At 42.8% G+C, this 13186-nt stretch overlaps 1 protein-coding gene across 4 annotated transcripts in view; it reads right to left on the reverse strand.

Annotated features, from left to right (window-relative positions):
- Positions 1-295: 295 nt before the first annotated feature.
- Positions 296-13186, reverse strand: part of PEX5 (peroxisomal biogenesis factor 5) — a 15542-nt gene continuing 2651 nt past the window's right edge. Inside the window, exons 6-16 of one of the 4 annotated variants that reach the window (XM_006757539.2) lie at positions 8025-8130; positions 7462-7552; positions 6970-7080; positions 6615-6707; positions 6153-6248; positions 3834-3977; positions 3559-3629; positions 2936-3148; positions 2472-2637; positions 1973-2130; positions 296-1753 (exon numbers count right to left, since the gene is read on the reverse strand). In XM_006757539.2, coding sequence (XP_006757602.1) covers positions 1552-1753; positions 1973-2130; positions 2472-2637; positions 2936-3148; positions 3559-3629; positions 3834-3977; positions 6153-6248; positions 6615-6707; positions 6970-7080; positions 7462-7552; positions 8025-8130 — 1451 coding nt within the window. In that variant the 3' untranslated portion in view covers positions 296-1551. Of the gene's footprint in view, positions 1754-1972; positions 2131-2471; positions 2638-2935; positions 3149-3558; positions 3630-3833; positions 3978-6152; positions 6273-6614; positions 6708-6969; positions 7081-7461; positions 7553-8024; positions 8131-13186 lie in introns of all 4 variants that reach the window. The other 3 variants (XM_006757538.2, XM_006757540.2, XM_006757541.2) reach the window with 3 other exon arrangements.

Consider the following 13186-nt stretch of genomic DNA (forward strand, 5'->3'; position numbering starts at 1 on the left):
CCAAAATGACATAGCACCAACCCCATATTTTTTGTAGTACACAAGTGTGAAAAGTGCACATGGTTGTTAAACATCTGTCTGTCCTGATAAACCATAAACTCCATGAACACAGGCACCCTGTCCATCTTATTCATAGTACCTAGTACGTAGTAGGTGCTGAGTAATTACTAGGTACACAGATGTGCAATCAGTACACCAATGAGAATTGAAAGATAAAGAGGAAAACTGTTGAATCCCAATCCTCCAAACACCAACCCACCTCCCAACATCCCAACTTCATACTTGGCAATAGAACTCAGACCCATGTCAGTTCCATTTATTCTTCCTACAAATATTTTACAGTTTTATTTTAAAATCATTTACACATATTCATACAAAGAAAAATAAATCTCAGAATGGAACCTTGGGACCATGGTAGTTTAAAAAAAAAAAAATTCTGATCATTAGCTACTAATGACAAGGCAAGAGGCTCAGCAGTCATTTCCGGAGGTTAGTGTAGCTCCCCACGCAGGGCACAGGTGAGAAGAATCCAAGAGGCTCCCTCCTCTTCCCTCAATCTTCACCTTGCAGAGGTACTACAGGGGAAAGGGATTTTTTTACACTCTCCCCTAGAAACACTTCAAGACGTACAACAAAGTCCTAAGGTAACACTGAACCATCTCTTTGCTAGGAATTTGGCCAGATGGCAATTTCTGAAGCAACTTTCTAGAAGAGCTACTAGCTCAATTCCTACTCACAGGTCTAAGAGGAGGGACTCCTGCACTCACATCCCACGTCCCGATGTTGTCCTTCCACCAAAGGGCAGAGCACAGCCCTTGACCTGATCCCATCAGGTCCCTTCTAGGCTAATTCCACAAGTGAGCCTTCCTGCTACCCAACACCCAAACACTGTGTAGCAATTTACCCTGGCAGCTCTTGAGGACCCCCAGATAGTGAGGCCAGCATTCCTGTGTGCAGCATCGTACCCAGGGAATCTGAGCAACAGCCAGGAGAGGTCCAATGACAGAACTATGAGCACCCCTACCAAAACTTGACTCTGCTGAGCCAAATCAACATTTAAGTCCAACAGGCCAACTCCTGCCATCCCGCCCTAGATATGGTCATCACAGAGGTGCATGGTAGAAGAATGGCCTACACATAACTGTCCAAGGAAGCTGTACTATTATCAATTCCCAGTAAAAGGGGGAGGGGGGACAGACATTACAAATGTGGTAGACCCTATAAGAAATGGCAGCTGATGACAACAGTTACCCTATTATCTCTGGGTCCTACCCAAAAAGCAGCACCAAGAAAGGGCATGATATGCAGAGATCTATAGCTGGGTGTGCACCCTTGAATTACCAAGGGACTCAAGAGATACAGCTCATTTTCCTACAATTATGTAGGAACTAGAACAAAGACTACCCACCCCTACATTGAGGCCACTCCTGAGAGGCCGTACCGCTTATGATCATCAGCCCACCCCCTTGGTAGGCCCATTTGGGGAGAGGGAGTCACATCCAGAGTGGGGACCCCTCCAGGCAGACACTCACAGGGCAGCCCATCCCACTGTCACTGGGGCAGGCCAAACATAGTTAAGAGGGCGGACAGATCCCGGGCATCAGCCGCCCCATAGGCATCACTCTGGCCTAACATGGACAATGCCAAACGCAGGGTGCTCCAGATGTTCTCTGACATGGCACCCCCTTCACCCCGAGGGCCCCGGCTTTTCCGCTGCATGTTCAAGGCCTCCAAAAAGTGTTCCACAGCCTCCCTGTAGGGAACAGAAATGAGAGCTGGTGAGCAAAACACCAAGGAAGGAGACAGGTCAGCTGGTATGGGGAGAAAGAAAGCTGGGGATGGATAGTCAAATAACAGGAACAGAGAATGAGGAGCTAAAGACAAAGGCAGGGAGAAAAGGTTCATTCATTTATTACTCAGTAGATACCCTCACCAAGAAGTTCATTCATTCATTACTCAATAGAACTCTCACCGATGAGCCCCAAGGTTGATGCAGCTGATGCCCAGGTTATAGCGGGACCGTATATAGCCTGGTTGTAGCTCGAGGGCCCTGCGGTATGCAGCTACTGCTTCTGTACTCTGGTTTCCATTGGCTAGGGTGGCCCCTAGTTTATTCCACAGCAAATAGTCCTGAGATAGGGATGAAGAAGAGTTAGGAACACAAGCCAAGCTCAGATCAAATTCTGCCCATTCCTCCCCTGTTCACCAATCTGTTTAGCTAATGTATGTTACAACCCCATTCCTTTCCTCTCAATAGTTCATTGTGTAGCTCAATGTAACCACTCTCACCATACAGACTCCCGTAAGTTCAGATGGCTCTGCACACCCACCCTTCTTTGCCCAACTCTCCCAAGGTAACCTGTACATGGAACACTGGAATGAACTATCCCATGACTCCAAAGGTCCCAACAAATGATTCTTCCATAAGGTACAGAGTGATGTCCTATTTCCATTCATCCCCTGAGGCTCACATTGGGACGAACGCTGAGGGCAGCTGTGAAACAGTCCACTGCCTTGTCATACTCCCCACTCAGGTTGAAAAGGACCCCTAACCCACACTGCACATCAGGGTCAATGTTTGTAGGGTCCAGGCGCACAGCTGCCAGGAAGAGCTCTTTCACTTCAAGAAACAGGGAGCTAGAAAAGAAGAGAAAAATGTGGATGGACATGTCTACATATTCCTACACCTCCAAAATAATTCCTTAATTAGTCAATCAGATCCCAGAGATTATCAATCTATCAGCTATCCCTCCTACTCTACTCCCAAATTCCAATTTACAAACCTGTTTTTCTGTCTCCTCTCAGCATTACACTGTAAAATGCAGACCTCCTTCAAGTACTAGTAGATCCTTGAGTCTCACTCTATCCAAATATTGAAAATCAAGGTTCTCCTCCTAATGGGTTACCATTCTCACCCCAGGAACTCCTCACTCACTCAGACAACAGAGATCCCAGGATGCGCTTGCTTGGGCCCAGTCCTGCGCCACTGGCCCCTTCTTCCCCGGGCACCACCAGATGGGCATAGGCTGGTGTATAGCGCAGCCAGTCTCGCAGGGTTTCACAGGCCTGTCGCTGCAGGGACTCATTGGTGAAGCTGACAGCCAGTGCCATCAATGCTGTCTGGTTATCTGGCTTTAGCTCCAGACACCTGTTTGAACAGAGATGGACAGAACTGGTATTGCAGTGACAATGGCACCCATCAGTACCCTGGGATCCAAGCCAAGCTTTGGAATGCAGTCATGATGGCCTCACCTGCCAACTCCCTCCGATTAAGATACAGAGGAATCCTCTACACATAAGTTACTAATAAAATTACAGATCTGAGAAAGGGAACAGTTTAGCATCTAAGGAACCAGCCAGGGTCTCACAAAACCAAAAGCTATTGAAGGAATGGAACCAGTTATCGCCAACTCACTCCAAACCTTATAGTTTTAATCATGAAAAACACTCTAGTTAGTGGCCTGAAAGAAGACATGGATCTGGATCTGGGCTCTTATCATTCTAAAGGCGATTTGGAGAGCCCTGGACCCACCTCACCCCACCTCTCAGTGTACTCACTTCCGTAGTGCGCTGATGGCTAATAGTTCTTGTTCATTCTCTGCCTGTGTGGTACCCAGATACTGCCAAGCCTAGAGAGAAGTTGACAGGTTCCATCACCCCTGTATTCACCTTTCCATCCTCCCCTCCTCTGGCTCCCCGTCACTCACCATCTCACTCTCACCCCATCCCAGGCCAGCACACAGGCCCTAGTCCATCTGGACTACTCTTTGCGACCTCCCTCAAAACTAGAGGAAGCAGTCTCTAACGTGAAGTCAGAAGAACGAGTCACTCACTTCCATGTGCTTAGGATCCTGCTGCACAGCCGCCTCAAAAAGCAGCACAGCATTCGGCAGGTCCCCATCCTGAAGTCGCCGCAGCCCTTCCTCGAAAGGCTGGGGGTGGTCACGCAGGGGGTTCTCCTCCTCAAACTGGTACCCCTGGAAGGAAGAGAAGCCAAGTAAGAACCCATATGAGCCGAACCAGTTTGGCTCAGTGGATAGAGCGCCGGCCTGCGGACTCAGGGTCCCAGGCTCGATTCTGGTCAAGGGCATGTACCTTGGTTGTGGGCACATCCCCACTGGGGGGCGTGCAGGAGGCAGCTGGTCGATCTCTCTCATAGATGCTTCTAACTCTCTATCCCTCTCCCTTCTCTGTAAAAAATCAATAAAATGTGTTTTTTTTTAAAAAGAACCCATATGAGAAGGAGTCATCACAGAGCAGCAGGGATAGGAGATGAAACCAAGACAAAGGTGGAGAAGTTGAAGGTCTCCAGAAAGGTATCTGAACAAATGATGACAAAATTTCCATATTAGTAAGGAGATCATGTACGACTACAGTGAAGTCATTCAGTTTTGTGCTCACACTTCTAGCTCCTGTTCACAATAACTGGAACGCTAGGCTGGCCTACAAACTCTGATCCATGCCGGGCATAAGTTTATTTTAGGAACCCTTTATAGACCTGAATTTCCAAATCCTTGCCTTCTCACCAATGAACAGAATACATGTCTTGCCAGGATTTGCTTGCAGTAATAAGATAAGCTCTCCTTAGCTCTTCACAGGGCATTTCTAGTTATCCTGCAATATGTGACAATGTAAAGGATAACTACATTATAAGGCAATTTGGAATTAGAGACCCTGCCATTCAAATGCAAATCTTACTCAACTCATGGAGTCATTGTGGACAATAATAAGAGAGCATGTGTTGAAGCACTTAGAAATTTTTCATTTGTTCCCCAATTTCATTCTTAAAAGTTATTACTATTAATCTGTATTTGATGGTAAATGATAGCTAATCCCAAAATCCCGAGGGCAGAAATGTTTCAGAAATACACTGTCCCCGTCTAGCTGAGGAATTCTCATTTCAGGGAAGAGTTATGATGCTCTGTGCAAAGTTTTGTCTAGTGGTGTTTCATGTTAGGCAGAGAGTAATGAGGTAAAGTGGGAAATCAGACTGGGATAATAGGCAAAATCATATTTCTCTTAGTACTAAGTTTTTCATTGATTTTTTTTAAAGTTATCTTCAACTTTATTCATCTCTATCTCTGCACAGCTCCCTTATGTCAAGATCTGCCTTCAGCATCCTGCCTTGTATCTCAATCCCTGGTTCTAGCCCCTGAATCCCTTCCCAAACAGAACTGAGCTGAGAAAAAGATATCCCTACTCACCTCCTCAGTTCCTATTTTGTCTTTTACAAAACCAAGCAATTCTCTCCCTTCCCTATCATGCTTCAACTCAGCAGCTTAATTATTAACCACATCCCCAAATGCCCTACAACCCACAGGTAGCATTTTTTCATAGTGATAACCCTGAAATAACATACACTTCTAAGTCAATAGTATATGCTATATGCAAAATTTGATCATTTTTCACCACTGACTACTGGCAAATTTTCCTAACATTTATTTAATGCAATTCTTTGAAAACACCCTAAATTGGGTGATCTGTAGGAAGAGATCAGAATTTAAAGTAAACTTGTGAGTTAAAAAAATACATAGGTATTAAGGTGTGGAGGCACAGAGAGTCTACCAACTACCACTCCACACCAAAGGAGTTATCTATCTTCTCAAAATGTTCTCAACCTCCCAAGCTCTTGCTGCATCATGTGTGAACTTCTACCATAAGTATAATGTCATCCTATCATTATTATTTGACAAGGGTCGTCTATTATTAACCTTTATAGCCTAAGAATAAAGAATACTCTCAATTACTAGAGGACAGCAGGGGCAAGGGAATATTCCTTTCAGAAAAAAGGGGCTTAAGAAAATAATTACATAAAAGTGAGTACCCAGCCCTGGCCTGTTAGGCTCAGTGGATAGAGCATCAGCCTGCAGACTGAAGGATCCCAGGTTCGGTTCCAGTCAAGGGCACACACTTCAGTTGCAAGCTCAATCCCCAGCCCTGGTAGGGGTGCGGGAAAGAGGCAACCAATTGATGTGTCTCTCTCACAGCAATGACTCTCTGTGTGTGTCTCTCCCCCTCCCTTCCACTCTGTCTAAAAAATCAATGGAAAAATATTGTTGGGTGAGGATTAAAAAAGGTAAATATCCAAATTCAGGATTAAAGGAGAGACAACAAAACAAGGAAATCCTGCGATCTGAAAATCTAGTTCTCACCTTATCATAGGAAGCAGTCGTGATGTCATCATAGTCGGAAAGCCAGGGGTGAACCTCAGCATCCCGTTTCGCCATCTCCTCCAACTCTGCCTGCAACTTGTCCCAGAAATCGACATCAGACTGTAAGGAAGGGAAGGAAACTAGAAAAAGGGGGTACATCATGACCACCCCACCCCACCTCAGCTCCACTAGAACGGTTCCCTAAGCACTAGTTAAACTTTAATGTGTTCAGAATATCTGAAGAGCTTTTTCTAAAGGCAGATTCCTAGATCCTACCCCCAGAATCTGATTCAGTCATCTGAGGTGATGCAGGAATTAGCATTTTTGAGAGGCACCAACCCCAAACAATTCTGACACAGATGATCCAGGAACACTATGCTCATCATCTTTGATGTTAACACCCACTTGCTCCAATGGAGTCTTTTCTTGTGCAGTGTGTACTCCTGCACTATCTGCTCTCACCTCTATAGCTGATTTGGCTCGTTCAAACTCCATATCAAGGGCAGATGTGTTCCCTGGTCTTGTGAACTCGTCAACCCAGGCATCTGATGTACCCTGTGACAAAGAAGGATGGTCATACCACCACCACCAACTTTCTACCCACTAAACACTGACTAAATACCCACTGAACACCACCAACCTGGACATTTCTGAGAAGAACATTCTCAGAATCTCTTTCCCACCCACTCGGACCTGAACGCTACCAAGACAAGCTGACAATAAAATCCCTTCCCCATCTGGGACCACTGAACACTGAACCCAAGGCCTAGGACACCAGCTGGCTCTGAAGTGGAACTGGGAGGTGACAATGTCCTACCTGCTGCTGTACAAACTCTGCTGCCCACTGTTCTGCCTGAGCTCGGCCCGACCCTGCACCGGACTCCAGGGACACCTGCCCCTCGCCAATCTGCCGCACGAATTTCAGGAACTGGGGCACAGAGACACACATAGGCCACTCGGGAAAGAACTTCCAAGTGTGCACTCTCAACCATGCCCAAGAGGACCCTGCACTTAGCCCTCCCCACTGACCATCTTGGGCTGTAGAAAAGATATACTACAGACCCTAAAAAAGGTAGAGAGCAAAAAGAAAGGATTTCTGGCTCTAAAGATTTAAGGGGGGTTAGTAAGCAAGGAAATGAGGAAAGAATGTTGGAAGAAGAGGCAAATCCAAAGACTCCATTCTCAATTAGAAGGAACAGACCAAGGATCTCATCTCCTTCTCTTTAAACTGAACTGGGGTAAGAGAAGCAAGACCCTTGACTTCCAAGACCAGCTCTGCTGGGCAAAGCAGCAGTGGGGTGTGGCTCACCTCAGAGTTAGCCAATTTGGGGTCATCCACTTTGGCCACAAAGTCACTGGCAGTATGCTGTAGATCATCCTCAGGATGATAATCATTATACCTGGAACAGGTAGGGTCAAACTAATTTTACACATTAGTTAGCCATTACCTTCCCCATGCTATTCCCCACTCCCAGCCCATGGCAATCACACTTCCTATGGGGGAAAAGAGAGTGACCTTACTCTACTCTCTTGTTGAGGATCTACAATTTACATTAAAGAAGGACAGCTGGGCAGGAGTGTAAAGCAATAGCTATATCCTTTTAACTCTCCCTTTCCCAAACATATCTTTGCAGAGAGAAAGAATAGGCTCCAACTTAAAAAGAAAACAGGGTGCAGAAGGTAAAGTTACAAACTTTTGGTTAGGACAGTTAGGATTCTTAGGGATCATAATACAGGTGGAACCTTAATCTACAAAATGAAGGTTTTGCAAGATGGTTTGGGAATATAGATGGAGGAGGCTGGAGGAGACTGGGAAAACTGTCCAATCCTCCTTCCACAGGGATCCATCCAGGAAGAAATGGCTGCACTCACCAGCGATCACTGGCAGTCGTTCCCTCGGGCTCTCCCAGCCACAACTTCTCCTCTGACTGTTCCAGATATTCCTCAGCCCAGCGGGCAGGAGACACAGACAAAGGGTCTGCAAGGAGCAGAGAGTTGAAAAAAATCACACAGGATTCAGTGAAGGGGCTGGGAAAAAGAGTACTCCCTTGACCAAATCAAAGCAGACAAAATCCTATTTAATCCCTCAGAGACCCCTGGTCAAAATTATATATATATTTACTAAATTTTCAGTATCCAACCTACTCCCCCAAGGGCCTGGCATGGAAATTTACTGGACCAGGAACAGGAGATCAAATAAAAAGAATAAGGACCAAAGCCTTTTGCTTAAAGTGTCAGAAACCTCAATAAGAAAAAGCAGGTACTAGGACCTTCACTTTCCTCAAAGGTACTGCTGGGAAGCAGCAAGGAACTAAGGGAGAACAGAAGAACTCTAGTTCCTTAACCAAATCTGTGGTCTGTTCTCCATTTACAGAGTTCACACCCTCCTAACGAAAGGAGCCTCATATTTCATCTTACTATACCTACCAAGAGAATCTGAAAACCAGAACACTGAGCTAGAATTAAAGATACATGGGTCCACTCTTCCTACTGGATGTTTTTTTTGTTTTGTTTTTTTAACTGAGATTTAAAATACAAACATGAAAGTTCATAAAGTATACCAAACTAGACTGCTTCATTAGTTTCTACATATGAATACACTCAAATCACCACCACCCACATCAAGATACAGAATATTTACAGTTCCCTCAAAGGTTCCCTCATACCTCCACCCCCCAGAGATAAACACTATTCTGACTTCAGTCACTTTTGATTAATTTTGAGGGCTATGTTTTTAAGTCTAATTCTAGAAATTGTCTTAGCTCTAGTGACAAAGGGCACAGCTGTAACATCTGAATAAACATATCAAGGCAACAGGTCAAATGAGGGTGCTAAACTGTTTGTTTCTCAACCTCCAGGACTTTGCCCTTTACTATTCTGGAGTCAGGAGGGAAAAGGCAAAAAAAAATTATTCTAAGGGGCCCTAAAGAATGTGTAAACATAGAGAAAGCATAAGCCTGCAGTGTTCATTCCTTTTGCTCTGCATCCACATCTTTACAAACCAGATACTAAGATGGACTTCCTTTGTCCCCAGTTTGAAGACCTGTCATTGCTTTTAATGCTGAGGAGATTTATCCCCTCGGTATTAATGTTTAGCAGAACTCTATATTCTATTCCATTTAACTGAAATTTTGCCTGAATAAATTCAACAAAGTAATCTCAACATCTGAGAAAGCAATGTCAAAATCTAAGAATATAAAGAATCAAGACTCTCAGAATATACCTAATTATAAATAATACTAGAGGCCCACCGCACGAAATCACGTGAGACTCAGACCTGCTGCGCCACCAGGACCCCAGTCCCACCGTGCACGAGTAGCTCACGGGCCAGTGGGGGGTGCGGGGTGGGGAGGGATCTAGAGGTGCTCCATGCACCTCTTGGTGACCGGTTGTTTGGTCGTTACAGCATTACAGCCACAGGCTTCTTATATATGTAGATATTACCAATAGAATAAAATATATCGTTGACAATATTTTTGATCATGGACTCTCTTAATGTCACAGATTCCCAACATTTATATCCATATATCCCTCACTAGCTCTTACAGGCAACATTAATTTTTCTTTGCCCCAACTAGACTGTTGGCTCAAGAGTAGAAACCTAATAATGAGATGCTTAACACTTAGACTTTATAATACCTCCCAGTTCCTTTGTCCCATTCTGTTGAAGAATAACCAGTTCCTCCTCCATACTCTCAACTAGAGTGTTTTACAAAAGCATACTCAGGCCACAAGTGCTCCTTACAGAGAACACCATTTCTGTGAAACGCTCCTCTCAAAGATAAGAAGCAACTGAAAAAAAAGTACAAAGTGCCTGGACTATAAAACAGACATGAGAAAAATTCAAAGAAAATCCCAAAGGTGAGAAAAGACTTCTTCAAATACCTGTAATTTAATATTTGGCCATATTAGCCAAAAGACTCAGAATTTTTTGGCATTTGGGAACCTGCTCCAACAAAGGAGTCAAAATAAAATTACCAAAAGAGTATCACTTGGCCTTCACAATATTTTTTGAGAAATTCTTACAGAAAATCAGATTAACCTGGATACCTCTGAGATTGAAGCATCTAAAGCCTACAGATGGAAAAAGACTGTCCTAGGACACACTGATTAGTAGAGTTCAAACTAACAACCCAGGTACCAATTATCCAATTCAAAATGTTCACCTCTTACAGTTTCTCATTGTGTGTTCATTCCATCTAGGCACATTCAACCCAAACTCAGAACTTCCTACCCTTATCCATCAGTTTTCTGCATTTGCTAAATAGCACAGTAATAAAAATGTAGATTCTATAGTCAGCCTACCTGCACTCAAATCCCAACTTCACAACTTATTCACCATGCATTTTCAGACAAATTACGCAACCTGCCAAATTTCCATTTCCTTATCTATAAAATAGAAATAATAATAGCTACCTCAGAGAGAGGTCATAAAGACCAAATGAGATAATGCATACATAAAACAAAAGTAACAAGTATTAACTATTGCTATCATAGCTGGCCACTCGTGGCAAACTTACACCAAAAATAGAAAACATCACAATGAGATTGTTATTCCTTTTATTCCATAGGCTCTTCCTCTGCCATCCAGGGGAGATCTAAGGCACTCACCTTCTGCTTCTATTGCCCACTGTTTTTCCTATGAAAGTACAGGATTCATTATCATTGAACCTCACACACCACGTTAGCTGAGGCCTTCTAAATTCAAAACTCCTTAAGGATGTGTTTCATTCCTAGAGCTAAGCAATCATGAAGTGGAGAATTATTTGGCCCAGAAAATTAGGGTTGGGGGGCATATTCAATCAAGAAATCTGGCAGACTAAAAAGTAACTTTATGTGCAATGGAGTAATTCTATATCTTGATTGTAGTGGTGGTTACACAAACCTACACTTCATAACACTATAAAAACATACACAAATAAGGGCATGTAAACCTGGTGAAATCTAGTAAGCTCTATGGATTATACCAAAAGCAATTTCCTGATTTTGATATTGTGCATAACAGTTATGCAAAATTTATCATTTAGAAAAACAGAATAAAAGATACACAGAACCTTTCTGTACATTTTTTGGCAACTTCCAGTGAAACTCTAGGTATTTCCAAATAAAACAATAAAACAAAAAAATTGAACTTCACCGTTCCTTTTAAACTTAATTCTAGAATTGTAACAATGGGGATTAGAAAATAATAAGGATATAAAGAATATATCCTTCTCTCATCTCAGTCTACTTATCCATAAAGTAACAAGTAATCTATATCATCAATATAATCATATCACCCACAAATGTTGAGGATAATAAAAAAAAATCAATTACTAGAAAATCAATTTCCTTTAGCTCTTTCTCCCAGATCTCACTTCATTCATTCACTAAATACTGAAGATTCACTACATACGAAGCAATATACTACTGCAATAAGACATTTTTATGAAGGCAGACTCCGAATAGCTCTACTTCTCTTTCCAGCTTCCCATGTCCCTGCCTCTATGAAGCAGGCATTGTTACAAAAGAATGTATAAAAAAGAGATCTCCCAAAGAATATTTTACAGATTTATGAGAAAGTCCAATGTGTGTTTTTATTAAGTTGTTTTTCACTTACAGGCTAAGGGAGATTTCAATGGCTGCAAACAATTCAAGTAATTGTAACAAAAATCTCATCAGTCTCAATGCTTACAGTAGCAATGATTTTTTTTTTTTGAGTTGTGATAAATGACTGATGCCCACACATTACAACAGAAGTCTCTATGTAATAAGAGATAGCACTTACACTAAGGTTTATATGAAACACTGAGTTTCAGTCTGGTGGAGGGTCTCTATTACAGCTCAGATTTCTCAACGATAGTGTAATGGTTCTAAGTATAGAGCCCAATATCATGAGTTCCAATATCAGCTCTGTTACTGAATGACTTTGGACAGAGTATTTAACCTTCCCAAATCTTAGTTTCCTTATCCATAATATAGGGGAGGAATACCTGCCTTGTAAGTGTTACTATAAAATTCAAATGGGTTTAAGAATATAACATATATAGCCCAGCTGGTGTTGCTCAGTGAAATTAGCAACCTATGAACCAGGAGATCATGGTTCGATTCTAGTCAGGGCCCATGCCTGGGTCGCAGGCTTGATCCTAAGTGGGGGGACGTGCAGGAGGCAGCCAAAGATTCTCTCTCATCATTCATGTTTCTATGCCTCAAATCCCAACTCCACAACTTATTTACCATGCATCAATCTCAAAGGATGCAGTGAGCATGGATGCCCTCAAAGAGGGAAAATTTGGCTGAGACCCTGAAGAGCTGAAGCTGTAGGCCTGGCAGTACTACATAATTGTTAAATCCACAGGGTCTGGAATCATTCAAACCCAGAGTCAAATCCCAACTCCACTACTCACAAAATTGTGTCACCTTGGGCAAGTTTATCTATAAAACTAGAAATAAAAACAGTAACTATCTCCTGGGCTCTCATGATTAAATAGATAATGCATTTAAAGCACTAAACACAAAGCCTTTAAACATGGTAAATAAACATTAGCTATTCTTATTAATTTGTACTATTATCATCAGGGTATGGTCTTTGACCTCCAAGATCTTATACTTCAGGCCCTTGAACTCAGCAATTTCACTCTCCAAGGCCCAATTCTGTTCAAGATAACTTAATGCCAAAATCCCATAGGGTGTGTTAAATAATTCTCCCTCCCTGAGCCACACTGCAATCCATCCAATCTCTCCACCAAACTACAATAATAAAGTTTCAGGTAACAAAGAAGTAAACATAATTCCTCATCTCCTCCCCCACCTCTCTTTTTCTCTCTCTCTCACAAACACAAACAATCCTCTGTTTAATATAAGTTTTAATTCCCTATTATTATTATCACCTAAGGGAAATCAGATTCAGTGGCCCATAGAAATGAGTCAAGAATTCAGAAAAGTCTTAAGCAGCTGAATCACTCTACATGTACCCTTAGATGAATTAGGTAACAGTGCAGAATACTGATTGCCCCATGGGAACCTGCCAGAAGCCGGTCCACCCTTGCTGCTTG

Source organism: Myotis davidii, unplaced genomic scaffold (genome assembly GCF_000327345.1).
Source record: "Myotis davidii unplaced genomic scaffold, ASM32734v1 scaffold13, whole genome shotgun sequence".
In the NCBI taxonomy this organism is placed as follows: domain Eukaryota; kingdom Metazoa; phylum Chordata; class Mammalia; order Chiroptera; family Vespertilionidae; genus Myotis; species Myotis davidii.